We start from the raw sequence: 25350 nt of genomic DNA on the forward strand, positions 1-25350 counted from the left end.
AATCTCACAAAAGTGAGTACACCTCTCACAATTTATGTAAATATTTTACTATATCTTTTCATGTGACAACAATGAAGAAATGATTGAGGCCTTTGCTACATTGTAAAGTAGTGAGTGTGCAGCTTATATAACAGTGTAAATTTGCTGTCCTCTCAAAATAACACATTACACAGCCATTAATGTCTAAACCGCTGACAACAAAAGTGAGTACACCCCTAAGTGAAAATGTCCAAATTGGGCCCAAAGTGTCAATATTTTGTGTGGCCACCATTATTTTCCAGCACTGCCTTAACCCTCTTGGGCATGGAGTTCACCAGAACTTCACAGGTTGCCAGTGGAGTCCTCTTCTACTCCTCCATGACGACATCATGGAGCTGGTGGATGTTAGAGACCTTGCGCTCCTCCACCTTCGATTTGAGGATGCCCCACAGATGCTCAATAGGGTTTAGGTCTGGAGACATGCTTGGCCAGTCCATCACCTTTACCCTCAGCTTCCTTAGCAAGGCAGTGGTCTTCTTGAAGATGTGTTTGGGGTTGTTATCATGTTGGAATACTGCCCTGTGGCCCAGTCTCCAAAGGGAGGGCATTGTGCTCTGCTTCAGTATGTCACAGTACATGTTGGCATTCATGGTTCCTCAATAAACTGTAGCTCTCCAGTGTCGGCAGCACTCATGCAGCCCCAGACCATGCCACTCCCACCACCATGTTTGCTGTCATTATCATGTTGGAATACTGCCCTGTTGCCCAGTCTCCGAAGGGAGGGGATCGTGCTCTGCTTCAGTATGTCACAGTACATGTTGGCATTCATGGTTCCTCAATAAACTGTAGCTCCCCAGTGCCGGCAGCACTCATGCAGCCCCAGACCATGACACTCCCACCACCATGCTTGACTGTAGGCAAGACACACTTGTCTTTGTACTCCTCACCTGGTTGCCACCACACACGCTTGACACCATCTGAACCAAATAAGTTTATCTTGGTCTCATCAGACCACAGGACATGGTTCCAGTAATCCATGTCCTTAGTCTGCTTGTCTTCAGCAAACTGTTTGCGGGCTTTCTTGTGCATCATCTCTAGAATAGGCTTCCTTCTGGGACAACAGCCATGCAGACCAATTTGATGCAGTGTGCGGCGTATAATCTGAGCACTGACAGGCTGACCCCCCCACCCCTTCATCCTCTGCAGCAATGCTGGCAGCACTCATATGTCTATTCCCCAAAGACAACCTCTGGATATGACGCTGAGCATGTGCACTCAACTTCTTTAGTCGACCATGGCAAGGCCTGTTCTGAGTGGAACCTGTCCTGTTAAACCACTGTATAGTCTTGGCCACCATGTTGCAGCTCAGTTTCAGGGCCTTGGCAATCTTCTTATAGCCTTGGCCATCTTTATTTAGACCAACAATTCTTTTTTTTAGATCCTCAGAGTTTTTTGCCATGAGGTGCCATATTGAACTTCCAATGACCAGTATGAGAGAGTGAGAGCGATAACACCAAATTTAATACACCTGCTCCCCATTCACATCTGAGACCTTGTAACACTAACAAGTCGCATGACACTGGGGAGGGAAAATGGCTAACTGGCCCCAATTTGGACATTACCACTTAGGGGTGTACTAATTTTTGTTGCCAGCGGTTTAGACATTAATGTCTGTGTGTTGAGTTATTTTGAGGGGACAGCAAATTTACACTTTTATACAAGCTGTACACTCACTACTTTACATAGTAGCAAAGTGTTATTTCTTCATTGTTGTCACATGAAAAGATATAATAAAATATTTACAATAATGTGAGGGGTGTACTCACCTTTGTGACATACTGTATAAATAGGGCAGGCTCAACTGGTAGTGGCAGTGGTGGACCATGTACGAGACAAGGACACCTAGGAACAATCAAAGCATGTTTGTCTATCACTTTTATTTATCAAGGCAGTAAACAAACATAGTGTTAATGCAGGGTGGCTTTCTACAGCCAGTCCTTTGTGTGAAACAAATCTAAACATCTACATTTCTGACAGACAAAAAAGGTCCTATGTGCCGCACATCACTGCAAGTCCCTGTGGATATATGAAATCACAGCCTCAGCTTGGGCTCCAGCCAAGCTGTACTGTACAACACGTTTCACTCCACCCCAGAGCTTAGTCATAGTTCCCCGGAGTGAAACACGTTGGGGGCATGGCTCGGCTGGAGCCAACTTCCTCTTTCCTCCCCAGTTGTCACACAGACACCGTAGCAACTGGGGGGCTTTCAAGGCAGGGTGGATGGAGCCTTATAGGTTTTCGCAGACACTTGTTTCCCATCAAGTCCACTGATGTCTTTGTGACTGACAGCAGGCAGTGGGTGGATCATTAGCTAATATACAGCCTATTATTGGCTATAGAATCTGCCCCCTTCCTGTTGTCAATCACAAGGAGAGAGTTTCTTAGATTTCCAATCAGGCTCTGCCCACTGTAGCATCACTGATTGTTAGGAGACTGTTGGCTGTGAAGCCAACAATGTTCCTAAAGCGGAGCTCCACCTAAAATGGGAAGTTCCACATTAAGGACTCGTTCCCTACTCCTCTTGCACAATTGCCACTTTTGAGGAGCGGGGGGGGGGGGGGGCAGGTACCCGATTTTGACAGGTACCTACTTCTCACTTCAGTTCCAAGCGCTGTGGCTGACTTTTTTTTTTTTTTCCACAGGTGGCTGGAACTCCTCTTTGAAGTGAGAGTAAACGTCCTTGGTTAATTTTTACCTACAGTAAATATCTCCTAAACATGCACCATTTAGGATATATTTACCTGTGAAGCTGCCATCACCGGCACATGCGTTCTGAAAGCACGGCATATTCGTGCCATTCCTTCAGAGCCCTGTGCCAGGAACAGCGTCTCCCACGCGCTTGTGCAGGAGTGACATCATCGCGAATTGTCCATTGAAAATACTTGGAGCCCGCAAACCTGGAAGGAAGACCCAGTGGAGATGGAAGCCCTGTCAGCGGTGGCAGCGTGCCACTGGAGGGCTTCATTTTAAGGTATGTTTCACATAATGTGCTAGTATGCGATGCAATTATCACATTGCCTTGCAGGAGGAAAAACATTTTTGTTTTTTTACCAAGTTTACTACCGCTTTAATAGCCAGTGACAGGTGTGGAGATGAGAGGAGAGGGTAACGGCAGCGAATATGCTGCTCTGCAAAACAGCATACAGAGACAGGCACTTTTCCTGTCTCTGTACACCAATTTAAAGTTGGTCTTAATTACCTCCAGTTTATTTACACACTAGAGGTAATTATTTTTATTTTATTTGGTACAATAATATCACATTATTTATGTGGTGCAGCCATTTATGAGTGTTTCCTTATACATTTTAAATCTTTACCTCATGGCTTGCAAGCTAAGGTGGCATGGCCCTATCATCTTATAAGCTAAACACTAAAATGAAGAGATCTAAATGGGACATAATGTTAGTTCTCAACCCTTTTACTGTATACCGGAAAAGCCTTCATATCACTACTTACCCACTTTCTAATTCTCCAATTATCTGTACATGAAATTTTCTATTGAAGTCAAATGCATATGATATGCCAGTTGCTAAAATGGTCTGTAACATAAAATATTAACCAGGTTATTTAACCATTATATATTACAAGCATTTATATACTATAACAGTTAATGTAATAATAATATTTTCTGGAGCAGAATCCTCATGTTTGTAGACTCAAAATAAAACTTGCCAACAAATATTTGAACAAAAATTATACATGGAGTCACAATCTTAAAGTACCTCTCTCATGGAAGAAATTTGATGGCTGGCCATTTGGTAGTTGCCTGGTAGTTATGCATACATACTCTCTGGCATTACTGCTCTCTAGTAACTGACTTAGAACAAGAGTCAATACATTTAAAGAAAAGTCTTTATCTTGCTCCAGTTTGGCAATTTAAAGTCTAGTAGACATAGCATCAGCATGACAGTCTAAAGCCTAGTACACACAATAAGATTATTGGACGAATGATCGTCCATTTTTTTTGGATACTAGTCTCTATATCGAAAACAAATAGGTTACTAAAGTACAAAAATTCTCGTGAAGCAGAATAAAAATTCGGAAGTGATGTAATGTGTTGTAGTGTATTTGTATTGTATTTTCGGACAAAAACTGTACTGATTAAATGAAAATCGTACGATCTGGTATTGTACGAGAAAATTTTTTGTGTTTGTCCCTTCATAAAATTTCGGACAACAGCTTGGTACTAACGATAAGATTATCGTATGATGGTTTTGAAAGCGGTATTTTTTGTATGATATTCTGATTGTGTGTATAGGGCTTAACATGGGGCTTAACAGTTTCAGAAATGACAGCCTTCATGCTATACAGTGGGAGAAGGTCATTTACATGTCGGCTTAAAGGCAACATGGAAAATACAGTACATGCATTTTTTAAAGCATATCTCCAGGGAAAGGAGCAATCCTCCCTTGCAGTTGGGCTGCCATTGCACTCAAGGATTAAATGCTCATTTAGGTCTAGGGAGTTAAAAAAAGCAGTTACTTTTTCTAATACCTTTAGTTTAGCTTACATGCAGCAGACCCCAATCTGACTCATTTAAGTTTTAAGAAAAAGCATTTTTGCAGGTATTTTCTCGTCAAATTGTAATAGTCCTGCTTTGCAACAGTGGATAGAAATTGGCCATCTGTTCACTAAGGTTGTCCCTTTTTTTGCTGATGTAACACTGTCCTGCTGCTGGCCAATTTCTCTCTTTAAAAGGATAGTTCACCTTTACAAAAAACCTGCCTATGCAGGTAAGGGATGTTTGTAGATTAAAACAAACTGTGCAGCTCTGACTAAAGATGAATAATAACAAAGAAAAAACGCTTTATCTAAACCAATCAAATAGGTGACGTGGTTAAATTTACATATACACCTGATAGAGCATTATTGAATAAACCAATTAAAGTCCAATTGTGCTCGTGTGCTGATAGAGCGTGGATCCCTGGGTGGGCTATCCACTACAGTTGTGCTGTTTCTGTGCTCTTAATTAATGTGACTTAATTCCAGTGACAACAGCACCACCACATGAATTGGCCACTCACCAGATATTAGTATAAAAAGGCCTTTGGTTCATTATGGGATAACCATTCCACTTTGCTGTTTGTCTCAAGCTGGCCCCAATGCAATAAAGCAAATATATTTGTCCTCATGGAAAAAACAATCAAACAGCAATCATAGCGCAATAAGCTTGTTACTGTTTATTTTAAAACCATGCAAAAAATAGACTATAGAACTCACATGTTTCTGGTGCCCATGGGCCGGCACCAAGCTTTTCCAGCAGTTAAAAATGGATTGGGAAGGTATCGCCGTCTAATTCCTCCACCGGCGTGCCTCGTTCCCGTTTGGCTTGCAGCTTACGGTTCAAGCCTCGCTTTCGTCCGACGGGAAATTACGTAGTGACGTCGCGTGAAAATTCCCAGCAGCCTCTACGCATTTTGCAATGATAATGATAATCATGAGGTTTCCTGATGACACAATTATCATTGCGAAACTCGTAGAGGCTGCTGGGAATTTTCACGCAACGTCACTACGTCATTTGCCGTCGGCCGAAAGTGAGGCTTGAACCGAAAGCTGCAAGCCAAACGGGAACGAGGCTTGCACCGCACGCCGGCGGAGGAATGAGATGGCGATACCTTCCCAATCCATTTTTAACTGCTGGAAAAGCTTGGTGCGGGCCCATGGGTACCAGAAACATGTGAGTTCTATAGTCTATTTTTTGCATGGTTTTAAAATAAACAGTAACAAGCTTATTGCGCTATGATTGCTGTTTGATTGATTTTTCCATGAGGATGGATATATTTGCTTTATTGCATTGGGGCCAGCTTGAGACAAACAGCAAAGTGGAATGGTTATCCCATAATGAACCAAAGGCCTATTTATACTAATATCTGGTGAGTGGCCAATTCATGTGGTGGTGCTGTTGTCACTGGAATTAAGTCACATTAATCACGAATGAGGAACTAAGAGCACAGAAACAGCACGACTGTAGTGGATAGCCCACCCAGGGATCCATGCTCTATTAGCACATGAGCACAATTGGACTTTAATTGGTTAATTCAATAATACCCTATCAGCACACGATCACAATTGGACTATAATTGGTTTATTAATGTGTTTTATATAATCATTGGAAGATAAATAAGTGGTGTTATTAATTATTAGTGATTATTTTTGGTGTATATGTAAATTTAACCACGTCATCTATTTGATTGGTTTAGATAAAGCGGTTTTTCTTTGTTACTATATCACTTGAGGTAGTGCAGTCAACACTTGATATATACATTCACATTTTTTCTTTCACTTGTTGGAGGGATTTGTCTTTTGACTGCAGCAACCAGTTTTCAAATTAAATTTAAGTTGGTTTTTATACAGGTTTGCGCCGGTGTCACACACACACTAAAGATGAATAATACCTTTGCTATAGGTGTAGGCCATTTACATAACTTATGATGCCTGACTGGAATACTCCCAGGGAGTTGCTAAGTACTCCCAGGATGTTGTTAAGAGAAGCCTAGTCATCACTGCTCACCTCCACCATAACAGGAGTGAGCTCTTTCTGTGATTCAAACCCCCTCACATATTCTCTCTCTCCCCTGATGCGGCATCTCTGAGCTCAGCATTTTAGAGCTCACTCCAGTGATGGTGGAGGTGAGCAGTGATGACGGGGCCTCACTTAGCAACGTCCTGGGAGTATTCAAGTCAGGCTTCCTAAGGTATGTAAATGGACTACACCTACAGCAAGGGCTTTATTCAACTTTAGTCAGAGCCGCACAGTTTTTTTTATCTACAAACGCCCCTTATCTGCATAGGCAGTTTTGTGGTAAAGGTGAACTATCTCTTTAATAATTAAGAGACTGCAGATGATTCAGCAGATAAAAATTGGTTAGCGAGAAATTGATTAGGGGTGGATGGCGCTACCTTATCAGGGTATTATACCCTGATAAGGTAGCGCCACCCACCCCTAATCAATTTCTCTCTATTATTTAACACACTCCTTCGGGGGTAAGTGCAAGGGGAGGCTGCAAGCCTTCAGGTCCGTGAGCGCGGAAACCCTTCCATTAGTTATAAAAATTGGTTAGCAGTAGGACAATTTTAATAAAGAAGAATTAAGATCATCATCCCCCAGATGTTAGAGATATAAAAAATTGGACAGTGGCAAGGCAGTTTTAATCATGAAGAACTGACCTAAATGGTGTATGCCTAATTTTTTTTTGTACTAATAAGATGGGAATAGGGGGGGGATATGAGTGATATAATGTATTTGTGCACACAAAGCTATTGTTTGGAGTTTTCTAATTATTAGCTATAAATGACAAGTATGAAATGATAAAATGTAAATTTACGGTTTGCCTGAATAAAATAATTTTAAAATATCCAAATTGTATCTACAGCTTCTCTACATATTTTTTGTAATGTTTGCCATCAAAAGGCTTACCATTGGGGGCGGAACCGGCGGCCAGAGCAGATGGTGGTGTGAGAGGAGAGCTCTGCCACAACAGGAAGCATACCACGGCTCACAGCAAGCCTACACAGCATAAAATCATACCCTCAGCAAGGGGAGACAGAGGGCCACAGAGAGGTCACGATGAATAAAAGAAAGGAGAGAGAAGGACCGAGGACATTGACAGATTTCTTCCCCCGCGCAGCAGGCCGAGAAATCCAAGATGGCGCCCACGCCGGGAGCCGTTCTTCAGCCTCCCCTGCAAGCTCACACAACCATCCATTGCCATCCACAGGTGAGTCATGCCATACAGGCCATCCACTGCCATCCTCCCCTCTTAACAGCCCTGTAAAGCAAAAACGGAGGATTGGGGAGGACTTAGAGGGCCAGGATGATGCAGGGACAGTGGGCGAAGGAATCCTGCTCATATGGACAGCATTTAAATGAATTCCCCACATCAGGGCAGCCCATCATAGATACTACTATGAAGGAGATGCTGCAAACATTGCGGGGGCCCCTCCAGCAAGACATGGCAGCATTCATGCACTCCACAAAAACAGAAATGTCAGTGGTCAGCAACAGAGTAGAATATGTTGAACAAACAATGGAGGAATTTACTTTAACAATGAACTAGTAGATGCCCATTTTGATGTTGAAGATGAGCTCAAAGCCATGCGTCTTAAAATGGCGGATATTGAAGACAGGGCCCACAGGAATAACATCAAATTTAGAGGGGTCCTTGAATCAATCAAACCAGTGGAGCTTACTGCATACCTCCAATAGACAGAGCCCACAGACTGCCAAAATCATCATTCTTGTCTGACCACATCCCCAGGGATGTTATCGCAAGGATCCACTTTTATCATGTAAAAGACCAGCTGATGCGCTACGCCAGACAGCACCCTGCACTCCCTGACCCTTTCCCTGGCATCGCACTCTATGCTGACTTGTCACAAGCTACACTGACAGCAAGGCATAACTTGGTTCCTATTACAAAAATTCTGCATAACCACAAAATCCTCTACACATGGGGTTTCCCAGCCAAACTGCTGGTGGATATGCATAACGAGTCGCACACAATTACCTCGCTAGAAAGAGGAATAGAGCTCCTCCGAAAATGTCGCATTGTGCCTGTGAAGGGAGAGGCTGCAGACCTTGATCCCCTCCAGGACAGACGCAACAATAACCACCAGAAACAGGACGGGTATGTAGGTGGATAACCTACCCATGCTTGAACTTTTTGTGGTGCATCTACCTGAATACCACCTTTCTCGGGCTTACTGAACCACTGGTGCCTTCCAAACTACCTACAAGTCTATGTGTTGGCTCACTTATCACTCGTTGTTCGGCTAACTCAAGACCTACTATTTCTTCCTACTTAATTTACAGGATGACTCCCGTAACCTGTTTTCTGCAGCAAATACTGCTTGACTGTTCCCAGTTGTTGAAAAACCCAGTTTGGTTTCTTCTTCTTTTTTTTTCTGTTTTCTGATGACTGCAACAAAAAATTTACCTCAGGACCTACACATATCAAGCGAGAGATTTGTAGCACTTCTCCTACTAAGTTCTACCACTAGATGGCAGCAATATGCTTTCTATCATTGGAATGAACCTTAAGATAATGGTGTCCTTTTATGAAACTGCAGTAAAATACCACTTTTCAGCTCTCAGGCATTCTCAGAGGAGATCGCTCTCCTCTGAGTGCCTATTTATGAAAGTGTGTAGATCGCTTCTCATGTTGAGTTGAGGAGCGATCTACAAACGCCGGGAACTCCTGAGAATGGCTCCTCTCACTATAATCTCGTGTGATGTATCGGGATTACAGTATGAGGAACCATAAAATACAAAAGTGTAACACGAATCAGCACACATTATTCCCCAACATATTAATAAAATAATAAAGTTAAATTCCCCCTACACAATATACATTAACCTAATTATAAAAAAAACATTGTTTTTATCAATATTTAAAGATCATACATGTGCCTATTTAAATGTGAATGGTGTATAGTAAATGAATGTATTGCAGCTATACACCATTCATATAAATGCAAAATACATTTATAATCATTAAAAAAATAATTTTAATAAAGTATACAAGTATAAATATTTATTAATAAATTAAAATAAAACATACTTCGTAATTGATAAACATAAAAATTGATAAATTGGTGCAATGCGAGAACACTGTGAATCCACTGCGGGTTACCGCATCGCACCGACTCGCATGTCAGTTCACACTGCCATATGCGAATCGCTGGGGAGTGTCAATACATTGTTAACGACACCCCCAGTTCAGCTTGCATATCGCACTGCGAACTGACAGTTCGGACATGAATCGGATCGCATATGTGTGAACACACATGCGATCCGATTCTGGTCCGAACAGAAAAAAGGGTCCTTTGCGTGTTTGCACCGAATGACTGAAATCGCATCGCACAGAGATCGGAAGTGATTTTGCACTGCAGTGCGGTGCGAATCACATCCGATCTCAGACACCGCAGCAGTGGGAACTGGCCCTAAATCATATTGCATTTGCACCAAAATGGTACAGGACCCTTTATTTGGTCCACACTGGAATCGGATCGCATGGGTGTGAACACCCATGCGATCCGATTCCTGCACCATTGCATAGTTCGCACTGCGATCTGTGAAATGATCTGGGGGGGGTCATTAACTTTACATTGACACCCGCAGTGGTGCGCAGATGTCAATGTAGGTGCAATGTGGAAACCCGCACAGGAATCATGCTGGTTCACGCATCGCACAAGTGTGAACCCAGTCAAAGACGTGAACATCTAATATATAAATATATATATATATATATATAGCTATATATCTATCTATATATAGATCTATCTATCTATCTATCTATCTATCTATCTATCTATCTATCTATCTATCTATCTATCTATCTATCTATCTATCTATCTATCTATCTATCTATCTATCTATATAGATATATATATCTATATATATATAGATATATATATACACACTATAAATTCCTATCCTGCTGGTTTTGGGGTGTGTAATGGTGGGGAAGATGTACTATGACTGTTTGGTGAAAGAAAGAAGTCAAAAGACTTCTTACTTTCTCCAGATTACTCAGCCAGTTTCATGCTTCTCACTCTGATTCTCCACTTCTGAAATGGTGAATCAGAAAGTGAGAATTCTGTCACAGATCGCCAGTGAGGTGCTGAGATCGCACCTTCATAAACTGGCCGTTTCTGTGACAGTCAGTTAAGATTCTCACTGTGCTGAGATAATCAGCGGAGAACATGTTCTCCACTGATTATCTCAGTTTCATAAACTGGTAATGACCTGAGATCAGCGGTGAGACTCGGGATCGCCGCTGATCTCAGTTTCATAAAAGGACACCAATATCACACAATGTGAGAGGCTTGGACAGTCCCTACAAACATAGAGCCCTATGGAAAACAGCTATGGACCTAAAATGTGATATCCTGTGTGCACAAGAGACACATTTCTCCAGCAGCAAGTCCCCAAAATGCACGCACACCAAATTTCCACACGTATTTACAGCTAATGACAATTCCAAGAAAAATGGTGTATTGATTGCCATTAGGGACACTGTAACCTTTTCTTTATTGCAGGACTATGTTGACCCCCAAGGACGTTTCATCATCTTGGTCGCAGAAATGGACTGTGTTGTCTACACACTAGTGAACCTGTATGCACCTAACATTAAAATGATTACATTTATCCGTAAAGTTATTAAAGGGGTTGTAAAGGTAAAAATTTTTTCACCTTAATGCATTATATGCATTAAGGTGAAAAAACTTTTGACAATACCGCCGCCCCCAGCCCCCCCGTTTTACTTACCTGACGCCTCGAATCTCCGCTGCTCGTTCTCGTCATCTCCATTGCAGCTCAGCCTGGTCGCTGATTGGCTGCAGTGGATGGATTGAAAGCAGCGCAGCCATTGGCTCGCGCTGCTGTCAATCACATCCGATGACGCGGCGCGCCGGGGGGCGGGGCCGAGTGATACAGCGAGCGGCTATAGCCGCCCGCTGTATCACGGGAGCGCGCCCGCAAGCACTCACCACCATGCGAGGGAGCTCGCATTAAGGTGGTTAATGCTTGCGGGGAGGAGCTGAAACAGCCGCCGAGGGACCCCAGAAGACCAGGTTCGGGGCCACTCTGTGCAGAACGAGCCGCACAGTGAAGGTAAGTATAACATGTTTGTTATTTTTTTTTTTTTTAATTTTACCTTTACAAACCCTTTAAGCTTGCTAAATTATTGCAAAAAGGTAACTTAATCATATGCGAGGATTTCAATATGGTTTTGAGTGAAAAGCTTGACTCCTCCTCGGTGGCTCTCAAGCGGAGACCCTCTCTGGGACCTTTGTGCCATGAAGAAAGACTCTTTGATCCCTGGCGCCGCCTTAGAGCCACCGAGAGGGACTACACGTACTATTCTATGGTGCACAATAGCTATTCTACAATAGATTTGTTTCTTACTGACATGTATACTCTGCAGAATGTGAGAAAAGCTTATATCCACAACATCACATGGTCAGACCACGCGCCTGTGACTATCGAGGTTGTGGATACAAGCAAAATTTCCCATAACCCACTGTGGCGCAACAACACTTTCCTCCTATCACACCCCAAAATCAGGGATGAGGTAGAAGAGAAACTCAAAGAATACTTCCATTTCAATGCTAATGGAGAATGCTCCCCAATGATGACATGGTGTGCACATAAAGCTTTCGCTAGGGGAACCCTTATCCAGATCTTTTCCAGAGAAAAGAAAAAAAAATTGCACCGCATATCGCAGCTTCATAAATCCATTGCAGAATTAGAGGCCCAACACAAAAACCCCAGCACTACTTCTACCAGCATTCTGAAGCACCTCACCTCCTGCCGCGAGGAATTACGACAGGAACTTAGGGCAGAGTATGACACATACTTCAAAAAAATGAAACTATTCTTCTACTCCCAAAATAACAGGGCGAGCAAACTCCTAGCCTCCCAACTCAAGAAAAGACAAGCAAGAGCGCGCTGTGATCACCGAGTCACTGAGACACCGGTCCCGACCCCTTACCATGTGATCAGCTGTTAGCCAATGACAGCTGATCACATGATGTAAACAAAAGATCGGCAATCGTTTTTTTTTTTTCTACTCACACTGATAGCGTGAGTAGAAAAAAAAGCCGACCACCGTCCCAGCTGCAAAGGACATCGGTCCCGAAGTGGAAGAGGCACATCTGTGCCACCTGCCATTGCCACCTATCAATGCCCACAAGTGCCACCTATCAGTGCCCACAAGTTCCACCTATCAATGCCCACAAGTGCCAGCTATCAATGCCCACCAGTAGTGCCAATCAGTGCCACCTATCAGTGTAACTGATCAGTGCCCATTATTGCCACCCATCAGTGCCCATCACTGCCACCCTTTAGTGCCCATCACTGCCACTTATCAGTGCCCATCAGTGCTGCCTCATCAGCGTACATCAATGAAGGAGAAAAATTACCTGTTTTAAATTTTTTATAACAAAATATAAAATATTTTTTTTTAATAAAATTCAGTCTTTTTACATTTTTTTAACAAAAAATAAAAACCACAGAGGTGATCAAATACCACCAAAAGAAAGCTCTATTTGTGGGGAAAAAATGATAAAAATTTCATTTGGGTACAGTGTTGTATGACCGCGCAATTGTCATTCAAAGTGCATCAGCGCTGAAAGCTGAAAATTGGTCTGGATAGGAGGGGGGTTTAAGTGCCCAGTAAGCAAGTGGTTAAACACCACCAATCCAATACCACACTTCACAACCCTAAAGACATAACCAATGCCTTTAAGGATTACTATGAATCCCTCTACAACCTTAGGAAAGACCCACTCACCCACCAACCCACAGAGCCAGAGATCGATGAATTCCTCCAAGGAATTCATCTTCCCTCTATAGACTTAACCACACTTCAAAAACTAAACTCCCCCATCACCAGCGCAGAGGTCGAGACAATTATTTGACCCCTTCCCATGCACAAATCTCCAGGAGCGGACGGCTTCTCCGTTGAATACTAAAAGGCATTCACCTCCCTCCTTGCTCCAAAACTAGTAGAAGTTTTCAACACGGCAGCTTCTTCAGGCTCTTTCCCAAAGGAAATGCTCCAGGCTGTAATAGTTACACTACCAAAACCAGGAAAGGATACAACACACCCCCAAAGACCCATTTCACTACTAAATTTGGATATAAAGATTCACGACAAGATCTTAGCCGACAGACTAATGGAATTTACTCCCTCCCTCATAAGCCTTGACCAAGTAGGCTTTATAAAAGGCAGGCAATCACCGGACGGCACCAGAAGAATGTTAAATCTTCTGTGCTTCGCAGAGATCACCCAAGAACCCAGCACTTTCCTAGCCTTAGATGCGGAAAAGGCCTTTGATAGGGTACATGGGAGCTACCTATCAAAGACCCTACACAAATTTGGAATATCTGGCCTGATCCACTCGGCAATCATGTCATTTTATTCAAATGCCACGGCTCGAGTCTATACCTCTAGCCTACTCTCTGACCCCTTTATCCTATCTAATGGCACTTGCCAAGGCTGCCCCCTATCTCCAATTATATTTTCACTCATCATAGAACCACTAGCAGAATACATCAGATATAAAAAAAACCATACAAGGTATCAAGATAGGCTCCGAAAGCCACAAAATAGGACTCTTTGCTGATGATATCATTCTGACTTTATCTAAACCAAAATCTTCTGTGCCGGAAATAAAAACACTTCTACACAAATTTGGTCAAGTCTCCTTTTTTTAAAGTCAACACGAACAAATGCTATGCCTTGACACTTAACGTGCCTACAGAGGAAAAAATCAAGATCAAGGAAGTATTGTGATTGTGATTCTCCCTCAATTACTTATCTTGGTGTACAGCTAACCTCCTCTTCCACTAAAATGTATTCATGCATCTATCCTCCATTGCTAACTAAAATTGAAGAAGAGTTGAATCAAATCAGTAAACTACACCTAACATGGATAGGGAGAATAGCTGCATACCAAATGCAAATATTGCCTAAACTGCTATACTACTTCAGAACGTTGCCCTTTCCTATCCCCCAGAAATTCTTCTCACAACTAACGATTAGTTTGAAGAAATACATTTGGGCAGGTAAAAAACACAAAATTACGCTGACCCAACTATACAAACCCAAACACCTTGATGGCGTAGGCCTCCCCAACGCACAAATATACTATAAAGCAGCGATACTGGATCAAATGCGTTACTGGTTCTCTTGTTAAACTGATAACCGGTGGTCAGCCATAGACCATGATATTACCCAAGGTTATAACCTCCCAGCGTTGGCAATAGCTGCCTGCATACACCACAGACCTGAAACCCTACCTTACCCTACAGTACAAGCCACTACTGCAGCATGGTCCTCCATGATCAAACAACACTTTACTGACACACCAATGTGCAGACTAAAAATCCCATTAGCGACATATGAATACTTAATCCCTAATCTTTCGACCCAATCCTGGAAGAAACGAGGAGCCCATTTCTCCACGTCTGACCTAACTGAACAAGATGTGCTGGACAGATACAAAATGTTCCAAATAAAACACTACACAACAACCAACATATCCAGCCCAATAGAAATACCCCAAATCCTATGGGACTACTTGATCAATAAACACCCATCGAAACACAAGGGGATATCCCTATTCTATCGATTCGCTAACCCCCTGAATATGCAAACTAAACTACCCAACATGATGAAATGGGAATGAGAATTACAAAAATATTTTCCTTTACATCAATGGCACTTAGCTATAAAACACAATGGCAGATCCTCAGCATGTGTAGATCACTGGAAAAATGTGCAAAAGATACTGCATAGATGGTACCTTACACCTCTACACCTGAACAAAATGAGCCCAAATATCCCATCACTCTGCTGGTGGAATTGCCAATCTACCGGTAGCCTACTACACATACTTTGGAGCTTTAAGGTAATAAATTCCTTCTGGAAGGATGTGTCTTTCCTTATTGAAAGCACTACAAGCACTACATATGCATTAAACTCTGCATTCACCCTTCTAAACCTTGGTATTGCAAACATCCCCCCACTGGCGAGGAAAGTGGTTATACATATCCTATTTGCAGCCCGCATCTCATTAGCAAAAGAATGGCGCTCCCAAACACCTCCAAAAATTGAAGAGGTAATTTCTAGAGTGAATGCCCAATACACAATGGAGAAAATGTTCACTTACAAAAAAAGAAGAGCTCCAGCTCTCCATAAACAATGGGCAATCAGGAGAACTTCTCAATATGCCTCCTCACACTTGTGACTATTACTGCATGACTAGTATTTGCTGATATTTATACAAAACATCCAGCCATCTAGTGGTAAGACCTAATCTTAGGTGTGGTCATATCAGGAGATCCATAAATGACAATATGAATACATGACCACAACACAACCTACATATGTGTACTACTTTGTATTAAAAAATAAGTTCAATGTTTGTTTATTAGTTAATAACGCCGCACATAAGAGCTTACTACACATCTCATCTCCAGGGACCCTCAACAAGGTCCAAGGAGGGCTACTCCTTAAAAGTCACTTAGAAGAGCCTGCTCACAGTGTGTACCCAATTGGGGTGGCAGGCTCTACCTTTTGAGGTCTTACTCTGTGCTCTTATAAGTAGCTCAAGCAAGAGTAATATTATGTCAGTAAGTTCGATATTCGATACCCACTTTGTGTCTTTATTGTGCTGTAAGTAATACATTATATTTTACATAAAATCTAAAAATGATAATGCGCCAACCCAAAACGTGAGAAAAAGCGGCCAACACAACAATCAGACAAATTGTAGTGAAATAACAAGAATAAAGTGTGGCGCTAGGAAGATAGGAAAAAATATATTTGTTCGTTATTGAGCAAAGCCCACCTGAATGTCTGTCTGGAAGGCAATTGTGCGCAATAAAGTATTTAGTGAAACTGGACTGTTCCTGTTTATCCTATTAGCTAACATTGATAAAATTATATATTTGTGAAATAGTGATATTAGTGAGAGTGTGTAGAACGAAAAAATGGAGTGTGGGTACTGTGAGGTGACCACAACTACAAATGGTAAGAAAGAATAATTACATACGTAGGGAGATCTGTGGATCAATGCTGGTATTGCCTATAATAGGGAACCCAATGGTGCAACAAACATTAAATAGGTAGTGATAACCAAAAAATAACAAATACAGATAATAGTAGTGTGACAACCACAGCTGAAAAAATACAGTACATACAGAAATGCACTGCTAATCCAACTAAAAGTCCAACATAGATGCATAGACAAACATCTGGAGACTTAGTCAAAAGAACCAACAGCAACCAGGATTGGTGATATGGGACCCTTGAATCCGGGAATAGCATCAACAAGGTAAGATGATCAAACTTGCATACAGATAGGGACAGGTAAAAATACCCTTACCAGCAGTGGTGGACTCACCAGCCAGTGGCTTAGGAGTCAGACAGGCTTACAGTAATGTAGGAAATGGAGGATGCAGCACTTTTGTCCACAGCAACTGGAGAGGATGGAGAACCGTGGCACTCACTGACCGACCTTCTCAGATCTTACCGGTTCTCGACGTCCATGGTGTAGGTACAAACTGCTCATCAGAGATCAATTTCCATGTGGTGGGTATTGGCCCTCAAAAATAGGGATCAAAAAAAGACTTCCCCATAGTGTAAATCAGCTTTTCAAAGCTTTAATAAAAGGTTTGTACAATAAAATGCACTCTGGCTCATAACAACAGAGATGGAAACCAGGTACAGGGTAAATATAAAAATAAGCGCTTAATTCAATTGTTGCAGGACAGGCATAACAAACCTGACGCGTTTCGTCCGCTAGGACTTCGACTGGGGTATATGACTGTCTGCCACAAAAATGCCTGTATATATCTATAATCGTATAATTAGATAACAGCAGCACCTGTTCACGCCATGTACAACGCCACTTCCGGGTCTCAGGAATATGGCGTCAGTGTTTGTAATAGGCCAATCACAGTGGCCAGATGAGAGAAAAATGACCAAGCCTCGAGATGGTTGAACCAATGGGGTGCTGCCAGATACAGCATCACCTCCAACCCGCCTTACATCTATGTCAGATGACCGTCCCCCACCAACCAGAACTCTGAGTTAAAGTTCACCACGATCACATAGAACCATCGCGGCCATGTAGCCAATCACCAGCGGAATAGGACTGGAACACGGCATCCAATCAGGGCTCACGTTCCACGTATATGGCGTCACTCATATGACTGCCGGACGTGGAAAAATAGCCCAGAGGCAATGGAGCGCATATGCGGACCACGCCTCACGCTAGTGAAGCCGGTAGACGTAAATAAAGGAAACGGATCGAAGTGCTTGGACAATCACCATGGGGACAAAAGATTTTAAATTCGACATGGCGTAAACATTGCTGGGCGATGACATAAACATCATAATTAGTTGTAAGGATGCAAAAAACAATAACTTATAAAATGACAAAGTAATTATAAAGTCCGTTACATCCCAATTCTGTATATCAATGTGACAAGATCATTAATACAGTTATACCTATTAATATTAGTGTACATATCCATAAAAATAATATACTTAAGCAGGGGAACACCCCCAAACAAAAGTTCCATTAAATGGGATGATGACACATAGACATGAAAAAAATGCCGACACGTAAACACATTTCAAATGTAATAAGCAAAAAAGATCCCCTGTAGAATAATTCTTACAGGGAAATTAAGAGTGTTGGAAAATCCCAAAAACATAACATAGTCATTATTGCCCAATAGGTCACCCAAAACCCTAAGATTAAGGTCGAATTGAAACTATGAGAGGATGGAAAGGAATATGGTGTACATTTACTTAATAATTAGTGAACTATACGAACCAATTAGTATGCATTATGTAGCTGGTCAAGGATGCAGAAAAATGGGATAAGGATTTATATTAAGACTGATTGATAAAGGCATTTATGTCCCAATCAATATTGAGACCAAAGGGCATATAACATTTTAATTGGTGTATCCAGAATGTCTCTAATTTTGACATGCCCCTTTTAAGAGACTCACCCCTCCAGTGTTGGATGAATTTATTGATAACTTGGAACTGAGTTCCCTTTGGGTTCTGGCTGTGGCAATGCAAATAGTGTTTAGGAAGGCTGTGGTTTGTAAGGCCCTTTTTAATGTTAGCTATATGCTCATTTCCTCTCGCGGAAAATGTGCGTATAGTACGGCCCACATATTGTTTTCCGGTCATCTGACATAGACGTAAGGCGGGTTGGAGGTGATGCTGTATCCGGCAGCACCCCATTGGTTCAACCATCTCGAGGCTTGGTCATTTTTCTCTCATCTGGCCACTGTGATTGGCCTATTACAAACACTGACGCCATATTCCTGAGACCTGGAAGTGGCGTTGTACATGGCGTGAACAGGTGCTGCTGTTATCTAATTATACAATTATAGATATATACAGGCATTTTTGTGGCAGACAGTCATATACCCCAGTCGAAGTCCTAGCGGACGAAACGCGTCGGGTTTGTTATGCCTATCCTGCCACAATTGAATTAAGCGCTTATTTTTATATTTACCTTGTGTATGGGTTCCATCTCTGTTGTTATGAGCCAGAGTGCATTTTATTGTACAAACCTTTTATTAAAGCTTTGAAAAGCTGATTTACACTATGGGGAAGTCTTCTTTTTGATCCCTATTTTTGAGGGCCAATACCCACCACATGGAAATTGATCTCTGATGAGCAGTTTGTACCTACACCATGGACGTCGAGAGCCGGTAAGATCTGAGAAGGTCGGTCAGTGAGTGCCACGGTTCTCCATCCTCTCCAGTTGCTGTGGACAAAAGTGCTGCATCCTCCATTTCCTACATTACCGTAAGCCTGTCTGACTCCTAAGCCGCTGGCTGGTGAGTCCACCACTGCTGGTAAGGGTATTTTTACCTGTCCCTATCTGTATGCAAGTTTGATCATCTTACCTTGTTTATGCCATTCCCGGATTCAAGGGTCCCATATCACCAATCCTGGTTGCTGTTGGTTCTTTTGACTAAGTCTCCAGATGTTTGTCTATGCATCTATGTTGGACTTTTAGTTGGATTAGCAGTACATTTCTGTATGTACTGTATTTTTTCAGCTGTGGTTGTCACACTACTATTATCTGTATTTGTTATTTTTTGGTTATCACTACCTATTTAATGTTTGTTGCACCATTGGGTTCCCTATTATAGGCAATACCAGCATTGATCCACAGATCTCCCTACGTATGTAATTATTCTTTCTTACCATTTGTAGTTGTGGTCACCTCACAGTACCCACACTCCATTTTTCATTTTACACACTCTCACTAATATCACTATTTCACAAATATATAATTTTATCAATGTTAGCTAATAGGATATACAGGAACAGTCCAGTTTCACTAAATACTTTATTGCGCACAATTGCCTTCCAGACAGACATTCAGGTGGGCTTTGCTCAATAACGAACAAATATATTTTTTCCTATCTTCCTAGCGCCACACTTTATTCTTATTATATTTTACATGTACAATGTGGAACTCATTAAAAATTTATTGTTAAAAAAAAGAAAAGAAAAAAAAGGCTTACCATTATTAGCTCAACAGGGATGGGTATTTTCATCTGATATCGATCATTCAGTTCTTTAACAATAAGGACCACAACCATAATGATTATTGATGTAGCAAGGTCTGCGATGTTTGTATTGTTTATCTTCTGAAAGATGTCCTCTAGTGTCTGCAATAAAAGAATAATAAAAGCAAATATCAGCTTATGTAAAGTCCAATCAAAGCTTCAGTTTAAATGAGTTAAATATATTTCAGGTGTATCAAAACAAAGTGGTGCATATTCTGGCCTGGTTCACATTGGAGTGATTTGGCATGCGATTTGACATGTCAAATCGCATGCAAAATCGGGGTCAATTGCCGGCAATGGCAACGTCCAAATCGGTGTATTGACATCTGTGCAGCAACCCGCACAGATGTCTCTGAAATCACCCACGAAGTGGGGACTGACATGCGGGAATGAGATTGTGCGAGTTCAGCTGAATTCACACAATTTCATTCCCGCTGTCAGTATGAACGTGGGCTAAAACAAGTTGTTTTCTCTCCAAAGCAGTTATAATCTAAGTAACAAATCTAGTTCCCTGACCAACAGCGGCAGGGCAGGACCCTTGCTCTATGTAAATAAAAAAATAATACAGCGCTATCAGAAATAATCCAATGTGTGACTGATATCAAACATGAATATGACCATGCAAGCTGCAATTTTCATGTGAGATACACACACCATAAACAATAAATCAAAAATACTGCGCTACATAAAAAAGAACGTTTTTTGGAAATATGAACAATAGATGAAGAAAGTCTATATGCATAAAAAGCAAGGAAGTCCATATAGTGACGTGATATCCAAAGAGTCCCTTAATCGTGGATAATTTCACCAAGAAATTGTGACAGTTCAGAAAGACAACTCCACCTCATAAAATGGCCGCTTACCAGCTCCTGAGACCTCCTCTAATGGGAGGTCTAAGACACTTGTGGCTATATACTCAGCCAGGGCCTTTGATCATCCAGGGAGATCGCGCTATTAAGCCTCCACCGCCCAATGGACTTGATCATAAAGGGGTTCCAAGAAAAGATAAACCCTCCATAGTGTAGAATCTTAAGGTTTATTTAAGTAAAAAAAGTTGTTGCACTTACAACAAAGAGTAAGTAAAACTCATAGCGATGCGACTGTGGCCCTGCGGGAGCACGAGGGCGGCCGTTCTGGGAGGACATCATATGACTTCATCCCAGAACGAGAGCCACACCGCCTCACCGTCATTTGACGGTGGGCGGGCGGCAAGCAGTTAAAGTAATAAAATAACAAACAAGTTATACTTACTTGCTCTGTGCAGTGGTTTTGCACAGAACAGCGTGGATCCTCCTCTTCTTAGGTCCCTCACGGACTCTCCTGGCCCCACCCTCCTGCCAAGTGCCCCCACAGCAAGCAGCTTTCTATGGGGGCACCCAAGCCGAGCCGCTGCTCTGTGTGTCCATTCAGACACAGAGTTGCGGTTCAGCCCCACCCCCTCACTCTCCTGATTGGCTAACTGGCTTCGACAACAGCAGGAGCCAATGGCGCCCGCTGCGGTGTCTCAGTCAATCAGGAGGCAGAGTCCCAGATGACCGAGGTACTCGGCACATCGCTGGATAGAGATGGGGCTCAGGTAAGTATTAGGGGGGCTGAGGGGGGCTGCTGCACACTAAAGGTTGTTTATCTTAATACATTAAGATAAAAAACCTTCTGCCTTTAGAATCACTTTAAGCAATCCTACAGGCAATAGGCTGCAGTGCTTATCTGTGTATTCTGATGGAGGGGGGTTCGGGTGATTCCCACATGCACATCGAATGTGTGGATGAGGGAAACAGGTCAGTTTTCTTGTTCAACCCATTGGCTTATCAAAGAACTTGACCCATGCTTGGCCAGCTTAAGGCTGGCCATACATTATACAATTTTCTTATACAAATTTAATTTACATTTACCAAAACCATATAATATGAGGTCAAATCTAACCACTTTGAATTTGTGTGCAATCAGACTGGCCCTTGCACTACATAATTGAAGGTGAATCTAAAGAAAATGTAATAAGAAAATTGTATGGTGTATGGCAAGCATAAGGGTCCTTTCACACTGGGGCGGTTTGCAGGCGATATTGCGCCAATAATAACGCCTGCAAACCGACCCAAAAGTGTCGCTGCTTTGATACCAGTGTGAAACCCCCAAGGGCTTTCACACTGGAGCGGTGCGCTAGCAGGACGGTAAAAAAAGTCCTGCTAGCAGCATCTTCGGAGCGGTGAAGGAGCAGAGTGTATGCCGCTCCTTTACCGCTCCTGCCCATTGAAATCAATGGGACAGCGCGGCTATACCGCCAGAGGCGCTTTACAGTGGTTTTTAACCCTTTCTCGGCTTACAATAGCGGCACTTTACCGCCGACGCCGCCCCCGCCTCAGTGTGAAAGGGCCCTAAGACTTTGCACACCTTTTACTTTGATACACCTGGAATATATTTAGCTCATTTAAAGTGGTTGTAAAGGTAGAATTTTTTTTTACCTTAAGACCCCTTTCACACTGGGGCTGTGGCCGCGTTAGCGTTAAAGTGCCGCTTGTTTAAGCAGTGCTTTTTCTTTCCCAAAGAAGGTGTTAAAAACGCCCGTGTTGCGGAGCTTCTGAAGCGCTTTGAAAGCACTGCTCATTCATTTCAATGGGCAGGGCGTTTTGGGAGCGCCCCACAAGTGCACCGCCCCGGTGTGAAAAGACACACTGAAATTAATGGAAGGCGGTTTTCAGGCACTATTTAGAGGCTATTTCTAGTGCTAAAACACCTGAAATCCGCCACAGTGTGAATGGGGTCTAATACAATCTCCGCATTACGGTAAAAAACCCTTCTGTATTCAGCTCCTCCACCAAGCCCTCTCCCTCTCTTCACTGGACATGGAGGCAGCAGTGGAAGCACTTGGAATGTGGGAGGAGCCAGGAGCGCCAACAGGGGACCGCAGAACAAGAGGATCGGGGCTGCTCTGTGCAAAACCATTACCATTGTAAGTATGGCATGTTTGTTATTTAAAAAATCTTTAAACTAAAAATTTGAGTTTTATTAATGGAAAGCATAGTGCAGTAACTCAAAGACGCTAACCAAACTTAGTTTTGTCTGGAAAGTCAGTATAGTCAGGAAAAGAAAAAGTATATTTTTTTGATTTGTTACCATGGGATACAGTAGTTAGTACATTGCTATATCTGTTTGCACAGCCTTACTGATTAAGGAAAAAGGAAATGAAGGGGAACAGAAATACAATAAAATGAAAACTTTATTCATACAACTAAATATTGATGTTACACTTTATATACTGTTGCTAAATAATGGCAGCATGTAAAAATCTTTTATGTGAATAGATGCAGCAGATATATGTAACAAAGTGTTCAGATACAGGCACAGGCTCCTTTATTTCCTTTTTCGACAATCCCCTGTACTTCTGCATAATATCATACTGCTCTGGAACGCAGTATAGCACAAAAAATATTTTTGTTTTCTGTGTTACCTAGTGTGAATAAGCCCTAAAAAAGCAAAAAAAAAGATACTCACGAAAAACAGCGGCAAAGGTCCATTGAAGTTTAATATCTTTAGTCCAAGTGCAAACTTAAGCTGGGATACTAAAACATGTATAGCAGCTGCAGTAGTAAAACCACTTATGAGAGGATCTGACAGGTAAATAACTATAAACCCTATTACCTAGTGTGAATAAGCCCTAAAAAAACAAACAAAAAAAAGATACTCACGAAAAAGAGCGACAAAGGTCCATTGAAGTTTGATATCTTTAGTCCAAGTACAAACTTAAGCTGGGACACTAGAACATGTATAGCAGCTGCAGTAGTAAAACCACTTATGAGAGGATCCGACAGGTAAATAACTATAAACCCTGCATGTAACAATCCAAACACCAGCTGTAAGGAAACAATGAAACAGTGGTCAGCACAATTCTCCCTTTTTTTTCACTTATCATATATTTTTCTTTTTATATTCTTCCCTTTTGATATTTGTATTTACAAAGGGATTATACCAGCTACTATATCTTGCATGTGTACTACACTTCAATGTCCAAAATCTAAAGTTATGAAAACGTGGGTCTTAGTTTTTGTAAACCCTCCAACTGTATTATTTAGGCAATAAACAATAGTATATGTATATGTCCCAACCCATACCTCCCAACTTTTTGAGATGAGAATGAATGGGGGACATCTATTAGCGAAAGTATGTAAGCAGAGGACACACGCCCCCCCCCCCCGCCCCCCCCCCACCCCCCCCCCCACCAAAGGAGAATTATACCAAAAGAATGATTAGTTAAAGGCACAAGTGTTTTTTTAACACTACTATACCTTCATACTGGCTTTTTACATTTACAAATGCAGCAATTTTGAAATAGGATGAAAGGTTTAGCACTGGGAAACACTTTTTAAAAGCCAAAAAGTGCATTTTATATAAAACTATATAGATTAGACCAAAATGAGGGAAAAATGAGGAGGAAAGATGGACCGAGGGACTTTGTACCAAAACAGTTACAGTCCCTCAAAATCAGGGACAGTTGGGAGCTGTGCCAAATTAGTATATTTTAACATAGAACTAGACTATGGTTGTGCTTTCTTTAGTTGGCATGGCAATTTATTTCTTTTAAGTATTTGTTACAATACTGATGCTGTAATATGGATCTATCTCCTTTTCCTGACTGTTTTGTAGCTGTTTCAGTCAGACATATGTTTGAGCTTAGGAGCAAGATGGCTAGATACAGAGCCATAGCAGCCCACGCACATGTCATGGTATATAGGTGTATGATCATTTCCAGGGGAGAGATCTGGGGAAGATATCTACAGTGGCAGTGCTGACCTGAAGACATCGGCACAGCCTGGTTAGAACTAGCTAAGGGCAGTGATATAACCACTTACCCAATATACAAATCCTAGGCTTTGGGTTTAGAAAAAAATGTTTAATCTAGTGTAAAAAATCCAAGAAGGTGTCAGTTTTAGACTATATTTTTCTCACTAGCACTGTCTTATTAATAGTAGACTAAATCTGTCTCTCACTCTTCAAACTCTTCCCATTTGCACTTAGTTTGCTTAATTCCTATGAAGAACTTATTCTATTGTTAGGGACTGTTCATGAGTTGTGTGCATTTTGTTTGCTACCCAGCAGATTTTCTTGTGCTCTGTGATCCCATTTGTTAGCCTTCTTGGCTGATGCAGTAGTTCTATTGTTGTCTGAACTTTAGCTGCCTTGGCCTTCTCTTTGTG

General features: G+C 41.9%; 1 protein-coding gene across 1 annotated transcript in view; it reads right to left on the reverse strand.

Moving 5' to 3' along the window:
* LOC141131883 (chloride anion exchanger-like) overlaps positions 1-25350 on the reverse strand; it is a 134153-nt gene that overhangs the window by 101279 nt on the left and 7524 nt on the right. The window contains exons 5-7 of the mRNA XM_073619673.1: positions 23845-24009; positions 20117-20263; positions 3496-3578 (exon numbers count right to left, since the gene is read on the reverse strand). Coding sequence (XP_073475774.1) covers positions 3496-3578; positions 20117-20263; positions 23845-24009 — 395 coding nt within the window. The remainder of the gene's footprint in view (positions 1-3495; positions 3579-20116; positions 20264-23844; positions 24010-25350) is intronic.

Source organism: Aquarana catesbeiana, linkage group LG03, assembly GCF_042186555.1.
Source record: "Aquarana catesbeiana isolate 2022-GZ linkage group LG03, ASM4218655v1, whole genome shotgun sequence".
In the NCBI taxonomy this organism is placed as follows: Eukaryota; Metazoa; Chordata; class Amphibia; order Anura; family Ranidae; genus Aquarana; species Aquarana catesbeiana.